General features: G+C 67.8%; 1 protein-coding gene across 2 annotated transcripts; it reads right to left on the bottom strand.

Annotated features, from left to right (window-relative positions):
- Nucleotides 1–736: 736 nt before the first annotated feature.
- On the bottom strand, nt 737–8737 carry RNF166 (ring finger protein 166). 2 transcript variants are annotated; one of them, XM_057710720.1, is made up of 6 exons: nt 8526–8737; nt 3751–4216; nt 2967–3079; nt 2483–2597; nt 2289–2396; nt 737–1709 (listed from the first exon to the last, which is right to left on the bottom strand). In XM_057710720.1, the coding sequence occupies exons 1-6, from the start codon at nt 8678–8680 to the stop codon at nt 1644–1646; spliced, it is 1023 nt and encodes a 340-aa protein (XP_057566703.1). In that variant the 5' UTR covers nt 8681–8737; the 3' UTR covers nt 737–1643. The 2 variants fall into 2 exon arrangements, with proteins under 2 accessions (XP_057566703.1, XP_057566704.1); XM_057710721.1 differs by having other exon boundaries at nt 4060–4216.
- Nucleotides 8738–8837: the final 100 nt, after the last annotated feature.

Below are 8837 nucleotides of genomic sequence, written 5' to 3'. Positions count from 1 at the left end.
GTAGAGGAAGGGGAAGGGTCCAGGAGCAGCGCGGGGAGGCAGACAGGAGGCTGAGGCAGGGCTTGGCCTCTGTGAGCCCCACCAGGGCACTGGCCAGCAGGCGACTCTTGTCAGCTTTGAAAGGCCTGTGGTGACGTGGGAACAGCGGGGGCCATGGCACCGATGGTGGCCCGAGACCACCGTCCATGGGTGGACGTCTCAGAGCAGCCGGGCACCAGGCAGGCCGCCCGGCGAGGCCGAGGAGCGCCTCGGGCCAGCAGTGGGGAGAGGACGAGGGGGACCGTGGGGCTTCACCCCAGGGGCATCCCAGAGGCCACGAGGGCCACATCTGGGCCCCAGGACTGCCCCACTCAGAGCACCCCGGCCGGGGAGCTCAGGAAGGTGCCCCGCCTGCCGGCCTCAGGCGGACCGCGTCCCAGGACGAGGCGTGAGGGCCGCTGTCCAACAGGCCGCTGCCCGGGCTGGCGACAGGGAGGGCGGATGGCGGCGAGCCAGGCACAGGTCGAGAGCAGCAGCGTCGGGGGCGGGGGCGGGACCGCGGGGCCGCAGCCCCGCTCGTCCCAGACGCGGAGGCGGCCTCCGTGGGGCCCCAAGGCCGGCTGCCCTCGGAGCCAGAGCCGCCTGGGGACAGGCGTGCGCCCGCAGACGTCGACTGCAGGACATCTGGTGACCCCCTCTGGCCTCTGCTTGTAGTCTTCGCGGAAGGAAACGCACTGGCCAGGGTGCTACAGATGCTTTGAAATGTTTTATTTAAATTTTTTTTATAAGACAGCAATAACCTATGCCACGAACCAAACGCGTGCTGACGGGCACCTTCTGGCCTGCCGGCCGCTGCCCAGGCCCCGCGCTCTGCCCCCGCTGGGGGCGGCCCTGCCTGGGGTGGGAGGTGGTCAGCTTTGGAACGGTGACCGCGGGGCGAGGCCAGGACCCGGGCGAGAGGCCAGGAGCAGACCCCGCCGCCGCGCGGGGCCGGGCGTTGGGATTTCTTCCTGTTGTTACTTCAGGGACACGGACAGAGCAGCCACAAGGACCCTGGGGACGTGGCCACCTCGGTCCCCGCGCACAGCTATTGCCCCGTCTCTCCTCTCTTCCATCCACCGAGCCCACAACCGTTTATTTTTTATTGTTTTTTTAAAAAATATAATTTTGTAAATGTTCCATAAAAATACTGTTGGTCCTAGCCCAACGCAGATGCTGCAGTAGGAAGGCGGCTGCCCTGTCTTTGCTGCAGAAAGCGTGAAAAGGTCATCACGCGGGCAACGCAGAGGAGTGCGGAACCCCTAGGGTCCCAGAAGCCAGCACCGAGCGCGAAGGGGAAGCCTGGCGGGGTGCCGGGCCGGGGCCCCCCCGTGCTCCCCTGCTCAGTGCCGGGGCCTGAAGGCTCCTCTGTGCAGGGAGCACATCATGGCTTTGAAGCACAGACAGCGGCCACACTCCGTCCCAGCGGCGAGGCCGACGGCTCGGCCCGGAGCACCGAAGAGCCGGTGACACTCGGCAGGAGCCCGGGGGGCAGGGACGCGGCCTCCCCTCCTGCAGCGACGAGGCTCCGCCGGCCCTCGAGGCGCCTTCCTGGGCAGGCCTGGGCTGCGGGAGCTGGCGGGGCCTGTCCCTCCGGTGAGAGGGCGGGGCCGGTGGCCACGCCTTCAGTTCTCGGAGAGGGACAGGGCCAGGGCAGCCTGGAAGGCGGCCTCCTCGTCGATGCTGTAGTCCTGGAAGACAGGGAGCAGAGCTGGGCCGCGAGCACCGGGGCCTCTCAGGGCCGCCCCCGTCCGGTCACCTCACACAGACCGGCTCTGCTGTGTCCGGTCTCCCCGCCGCCCCGCGTGGTCAGGGGGTCCCACGCGCTGCGTGGCGACGGCTCTGTGGGGGTGGTCTGGCCGCCCCAAGGACACCGTTCCCCGTGACCGGGGGCTGGGAGGACTGTGCGGGGTGGACACGGTGACCCCAGAACGGGGCCCTGAGACAAGTGGAGGAGCCAGGGATCCCCGTGCCTCCACCCATCAGGACCAGGCGCAGGTGACGCGGAGGAGTCGACCCTGCCATGCCTGGTGCCTGGAGGCCGGAGGCGACGGCATAGCAGGGCTGGGGGCACATGGGGGCAGTTTCTCCAGGAGGGGCTGCGTGGGGAGAGGGAGAGGAAGAGCCAGAGGTTTTCCTGGCGATGAACGTCCCCACAGTTCTTCCCCAGTGGGCACCGGAGGGAGCCCGTCCCCCGTGGAGGGCCTGCGGTGGCCACGCGGACCTGCCCGCCACCAGCACAAGGGGAGCGGGGAGAGCAGGTCACCCACCACGAAGGTGTCATAGGAGAACTTGTGTCGGTGGAGCAGGTGCTGCAGGAAGTTGGCGCTCTTGTAGCTGGGGTCGCCCCAGGGCATGGCCGAGCAGATGGGACACACCTGGCACAGAGTGGGCGGGCGGGTGAGCCCCGGGGCCTGGGAGGGCGGGGCGTGCGGGGACAGGGTCCCGGGGGCGGGGCGCTCACCACGCGGCTGGGGTCGCTGCGGTGGTTGTGCACGCAGTGCTTCAGCAGCTCCTGCTGGTCCAGGTTGCGGGCGCCGCAGTAAGGACAGGCGAAGGTGGACCTGTTGGGGACAGCGCTGGGGGGCGGGGGGGGGCCGTGAGTGCCGTGGCCTCGCGGGCTCGCCCTCCTTGCCCTGCAGCCCGTGGCTGCCGTGGGCCCCCCGTCCTGCTCTGCGCGTCCCACCGTGACCTCCCGCCTGGTGCCTCCCGGACGTGGCCGCCTGCCCCGAGACGGGGTGCCTGTCCAGCTCCGGCCTGTGTGGGGACCGCGCTTCCCTGCTGGGAGGTGACGTGTGGGCCTAGCCCGGGACCTCCTGGGGTCCCCGACCTGCAGGGGGTGAGGCAGCCCTCCCACCTCCTCGGGGGGGGGCCGTGCTACCCCCCCCCCGCCCCGTGATGCAGGCCAGGAGCTGCCCCACAGAGGCCGCCCCCACGAGGCCGCCCACCTGGGGATGGGCTGGGACGTGGGCACCACGGGGACAAACTTGGGACAGTTGGCCATCTGCTCCTGGACCTTCACGCAGGAGGAGACGTGCACCCTCATCTTGGCCAGTGTCACCTGGGGGGAGAGAGGAGGGAGGGCAGGCCTCTGGCTCCTGACGCCCCACCCCGGCCGGGCCCAGCAGCGAGGCACAAGCCGGTCCCAGAGGTCCCCAGGCCCAGCATCCCGGCTGCAGAAGGGAGGCCGAGTGAGGGAGACACAGACTCAGGACCCCAAAGGCTGCTGAGCCACACCCAGAAGCAGGCACTCACGGCCTCACGCTGCGGCCATGCAGGGGGCCGTGGGCCTTTAGCCCCTGGACCAGAACAGCCCTGCCGGGGTCCCTGGGGAGCTGCAGGGGAGGGGCGAGCGGCTGCGTCCACGAGCGCCCACCCAGGTGTTGGGGGGCACGGGGAAGGTCCTCCTGATACCAGCCTGGCCCCCAGCCCTGCCCAAGGCTGAGGACACTGAGCAAGGCCTGTCCCTCTGGACGCAGGTGTGTGGACAGAGCCATGACACCGAGGCCAAGGGCAGGGGCTGCCTCACACGACAGCCTGGTGTTTTCTTGTGCCGGGAGAGAAGGGCACGTGAGCCTGGAGGAGGCCACGGCAGCCCCTCGCAGGGCAGCTCAGGGAGGCCCTGGACATTCTCATCTCTGACCTTGAGGACAGAGCAAACAAGGTCTCGCTCCTACTGTGATGACTTGGAGGAACCGCTAACCCGAGCGAAGGTGACATCTGAAAACCTACGTTCAAACTCCGTTCCTGCGCTGAGTGCCCCGCGAGGCGGTGCGCCTGCCGGGGGCAGCGGTGGGTGGGCTCAGGCGCCGGAGGGACAGGCGGGCCGGGCCCCGCGGCAGTCACCGCCCGCCTGGTGAGGGTCACTGGGGTGTCGAGGCTGTGTCCAGGGTGGGCTCCGCTCAGCCCAGAGCCCAGGCCGTGTGCGGGGCCCACGGGGAGCGGGTGCAGAGCGGGCGGCTCAACAGGAGAGGGCGGCCCCCACCCAGCTCCCCTGCGCAGCCCTGTCGGAGCCCCTCCCGGCCGGGAGGCCGGCGGTACCTTCTTACTGCAGCCCCGGCAGGGCGCCTTGTAGGACGAGAGCTGCTTCTCCACGTGGGTGGCCTTGTCCACCTTCTTGGGGTCGAAGGGCAGGCGACACAGCGGGCACAGGGGGGACGGCACCTGCAGGCACGGCTGGAGGCACTGCCCGCAGAACCTGCAGGGCGGACGCGGGCCTGAGGGCTGTGCTCCCCTCCGTCAGCAGTCCGCTCTGCGCCTGCGTCCCGCGGGCCGGAGGGGCGCGGTCTGCCTAAAAGATGACCCGGGTCCCTGCCCAGCCGCGAGCTTCTGGGACCCCCCCGCCAATCCTTCGAAACAGGCTGAGCTGCAGCTGTGACCCTCCCCTGCCCCGCCCCCAGGTGCCCTGCTGGCCCCACAGCCCTGGTCCCAGCAAGAGCCCCAGCTGCAGGAGGCCCCGCGCCCAGCCTGCCCATCTCACTGCCACACGGTGATGACGACACCTCGGGACAGCATGGGGGACCCCGGAGCCCCTCCGCCCACTAAGCTCTGGGGTGTAGAATCACTAACAGTGGCGAGAGGGAGCTGCAAGGCCAGGGCCCAGGCCTCAGTGGCTGGAGCAGGGCCAGGCTGGCCAGGGAGGGCCACCAGCCTTGGGATGGTGCCTTCTCCCCAGGCAGGAAGGGCTCTGGCTGGCCCTGAGCAGAGGTGCGGAGGCAGAGGGGCTGCGCCCCTCGGGGCCCCGTCCCTGGAGAGGCCGTGTGGTGACATACGCGTCCCAGCCCTGCGTGTGCTCAGCGCAGGCAGCTGGTATTCACGGCCACCCCGCTACTGCAGAACAGCATTCCTCCCCTGGGTGGGCAGCGGGGACAGCGGGTCCAGTGCTCCCAGTGCGGGGAAGAGGGGCCAGGAGCCTGGTCACAGGACCGCCTCGGACCAGCTTTGCAGGAAGTGCCAAGGGGACTGCTGAGTAGAGATGGGGATGGAGGCTCCACGGCCCGAAGAGTGAGCGCTCAGCCCCGTGAGAAAGGTGGCAACTTGGTGGCCTACAGGAAACCTGCCAGGTGTCAGGGTGTGCCCGTGCTGCGTGCGTTACTCAGGCCGGGTGGCGGGACGTGAGGATGTTTCCGAGCGCACCAGCAGCTCCGCTGAGCTCAGCGGTCCCTGTTCTTTTGCCTCGGACTTTCACCTCTCCTCAGGAAGGGGCAGCCACAGGCCACCCAGAGGCCCTCCTCCCACACGCGGGCTTCCACGCAGTCACCGCTGGCTCATCACCACAGCTGTCACCGTTTGCACACAAGGACGGCCAGGCTGGGCCCGAGGTCTGTCAAAAAGTGCAGGGTTCCTGACACCCTGTCTGTGCCCAGCTGTCCCTCTGCACACCTGGTGAGCGCCCAGCCCTTGCTGCTGCAGCAAGGCCTCCAGGGCCGTCCCTCTCACCGGGCCCAGGAGCCGACGGGCCTGACAGCCCGGGAGGCCTCTCACACCGCTGGAGGCAAGCGATGGTCGCCACAGGAGGCCGCGGGAAAACCCACACAGGAGCGCCCGCGGCAGCACCGGCGCTGATCCCTGCGACGGCACAGCACTCGGCCCAGAGGTGGCGCCGCGCGGGTGATGCTGGCCCTCAGGTGCCCCGGAGACCCCACCCTCTGTGAAGGAGCCCGTCACAAAGGCACACGGCCTCTGAGCCGCGGATGGGAAACGTCCAGGTCGGGCAGACCCACAGAGGCAGGAAGCAGGTTAGCGGTCACTGGGGTGGGGGTGGGTGGTGTGGGGCTTGGCTGCCTGCCCCACCGCCACCTCGTGTCTCGGCGCCTGAGCAGCTGGAGGCGGAACCAGGTGTCCGTGCGGCCCCCTGCCCCTGCAGGTGCCCTGAGACCCGGGGAGGCTGGCCCGGCAGGTGTCTGGAGCCTCTTCCGGGTGGGCCCCCCGTCTCTCCTGTGCTGTCCCTGCGCAGCCTCCCCCAGCACAGATGCAGGGGAGTCACCTGGGACCCAAGCCTCTCGGGCCACTGAGCTGGAGGGACAGAGGCCTTGAGAACCCTGAGCAGAGACGCCTGCTCCTGGCCTGGCGGACGCTCAGCGGCCCTGGGCCCCCGTGGGCACTGGTGCGGGGGCGCTAGGTCCTGTGGCCGCTGAAGGTGCCGTGGGGGGAGGGCTGCGGGGCTGGCCCAGGCCCGGCGGCCTTCGCTGCAGCCTCGGCTCTGCTGCGACACCTGGGAGCTCCACTCAGCCGCCCCCACGGAAAGAACGGCAGCACCCGCCGCCCAGGGCTCTGCGCGCAGGGAGGACTCCGGAGGCGTCTGTTGTCACCATTCCCTGCGAATCTCTTCAAACACAAACGTCTCAATTTTTCTAAAACTTCTGTTTGTTAACAAACTGCCCGTGGGGACGCTTAAGCGCAGGGACGAGGTGACAGCACGGACCAGCGGGAGTGACGGAAGAGGTACAGAAGCTGGAGGCAGCCCGGGCGGAACCCTTCCCCAGACACTGGCCGGCGGGGGAGGCCTCACCAGAGGGTTGGAAAGAGCCGGGCAGCTCCTGCTCCCGGATGTGGCTCTAGTGTGACAGCTCGCCAGCTCCCTCTGGGGCCCCTGGGGACTGCTGGGAGCGCCTCCACAGTCTCCACCAGGGGGCCTCCTGCCGCTGGGCTCCCGCGCAAAAGCCTTTCCCAAGACCCGTCCCCTCTGTCTGCTGCTGGAGCAGGAGTCCAGGCCCCAGGCAGGGCTGCTCTCACCTCCAGAAAACCTATTTTGTGGGGGGGAAACGACTTACAGTCAGGCAACTAGGGGCAGTGATAACCAGACCACTGAGAAAGGTTTTAAAAGGAAAGGTGTAATAAACAGAAAACAACATAGAAAAAAATAAATAAATGAAAGGTGTGAGTCTTGATATCTTTCGTGTTCATTTACATACATGCCTTCAAAACACTGGACAAGAAACTTTTGGAAAGTAAAAGGCAGAGACGGAAGAGCCAGGAGGTGTGTTTACGCCAGCAGGCAGAGCCAGGGAGAAAGGCTTTTTAAGGCAGAAGCTGAAGAAGAGGCTCTTGCAGGACCAGCCTCAGACACAGGAGGAGAGGGGTCAGATTCTGCCAAGAAGAGCATGGGGGGAGGGGGTTTATAGAAGAAGATACTTGCTTAGCAGTTTGTGTAATTCTGTATTCTGAAAACCATCTTTTAAGAAAGGACTTATTTGGGAAAAAAAGAGAGAAAAAAGATTCGTGCTGACCAAAGACCCGAGACACCACGGCCGGGGCTGGCCGGTGTGGATACCAGCCCGAAGCCCAGGAAAGAGTTTCTAACACTGGGCCTGGGGTGAGCCCTGCAGCTCTCTCTCTCATGGGCTGGAAGAAGCCGAACACGCTTGACAGCGCCCGCTGCTGAGTGCTGACAAGAGGAGTGCTGTGCGGAGGCTGCTGCTGCCGAGACGCCGCACACGGCCTGAGGAGGTGAGGCACGGCGCCTTCAGGACAGGTCAGTAGGGCCCCCCCAGGGCGTGCAGGGAGCGGTCTGTGCTGCCTCTGTGTGTGCAGGCCTCCTGGCCCCTGGCACCGGCCCTGGCACCTCCCTGGGTGATGACCCCCTCCCCCCCCCAACACACACACAGCGGTTCCAGTTCCCTCTGTGTATCAGGAACCTCCCAGGTCAGCTGCCTGTGTTTGCAAAATGTTCTAGGGCCTCCTACCAGCCTGGGCGCACCTCGGCCCCACCTCCTCAGCAGCTCTGCCAGCAGCCAAGCCCTCCTGCCGCCTCTCCCCACCCTGCTAATTTCACTCAAGAGCCGTATTATTCAGCCACTGGGGAGACTTGGAGAGCAGAGTCCGATCTCAGCCCCCTCCCAGCCAGGCTGGCAGCTCCCGGAAGCCTTGAGCGCAGCTCTCGGCTGGGCGGAGAGCCGCATCCTCAGGTTTCTGTTCCTGAAACAACCCGGCCCTGCCGCAGGGAGACACTCTAGCAAGGCGTGTAGCATTGGGTCCCCCGAGGGCCACCCTGCCTGGCTGCTCAGTGATCGGTGTCACCCAAGTTCCCGGTCAACACAGAACAGCACCATACTCCAAACAAGCCCCTGCCCAAACTTTAAGGAACTCCTCTCTTCTGCAGTCAAGACACACAGACAACGGGTCCAAAAAAAGAGTTGACAGCGAAAGCCACGAGGCATTTATTTACAACTGCCCACTCCAGTCTCCGCGGGACCGGATCGAAGGTGACAGGCGCAGAGGTCGCGCCCGCTGCCCTCTGAGTCCCCGGGGAGGCCCGGCGAGGCCGTCAGCGGCCTCGGGCCCCCGAGACCGGGCAGGGCCGCAGGTCGGCCCCCTCTGCGACGGGGTGATGGGGTCGGGCGTCCGGGGAGGACGGGCAGGAGGCTGGGCTGAGGCGGAGGGACGCGCCCATAGGGCAGAAACGGCGCTGCGCGGGGAGCCCCGCGTCCTCGCGCGCCGGGGCCGCCGCACATCCCTCCCCGCGGCGGCGGCCGACCCCGAGGCCTCCCGGAGGCCGGCGCACTCACGTGTGGCCGCAGCTGCCGATGGCCACGGGCCGGTGGTAGACCTCCAGGCAGATGGGGCAGCTGTACTGAGCCTCCAGGCCGCTGTCGCCGCCCGCGGGCCCGCCCGGCGGCTGTCGCTGCTGAGCCGAGGCCACCAGGCTGCGGAACATCGCCATCCCGGGACCCGGCCCGCCGTCGCCGCCGCCCCTGTCCCGGCCCGGCCCGGTCCGGCCCGGTCCGGTCCGGCCCTCGCGTCACGGCCGCGCCGGCGCCGAGTGGACGTCACAGGGGGCGCCCCGCCCCGGCCTCGCGTCACGGCCGCGCCGGCACCGA

The sequence above is a fragment of the Hippopotamus amphibius genome, chromosome 16 (genome assembly GCF_030028045.1).
Source record: "Hippopotamus amphibius kiboko isolate mHipAmp2 chromosome 16, mHipAmp2.hap2, whole genome shotgun sequence".
In the NCBI taxonomy this organism is placed as follows: Eukaryota; Metazoa; Chordata; class Mammalia; order Artiodactyla; family Hippopotamidae; genus Hippopotamus; species Hippopotamus amphibius.
Note: the sequence above shows the minus strand (reverse complement) of the source record. Positions and strands in the feature narration are given on the sequence as shown.

Coding starts and splice junctions, on each gene's coding strand:
- RNF166 (XM_057710720.1), bottom strand. CDS start 8,680: ATGGCGATGTTCCGCAGCCTGGTGGCCTCGGCTCAGCAGCGACAGCCG. Junction 3,080..3,750: donor CGCAGGAACGGAGTTTGAAC/GTAGGTTTTCAG, acceptor CTCTCCCCCCAG/GTGACACTGGCCAAGATGAG. Junction 1,710..2,288: donor TCTCCTATGACACCTTCGTG/GTGGGTGACCTG, acceptor CCTGTCTTCCAG/GACTACAGCATCGACGAGGA.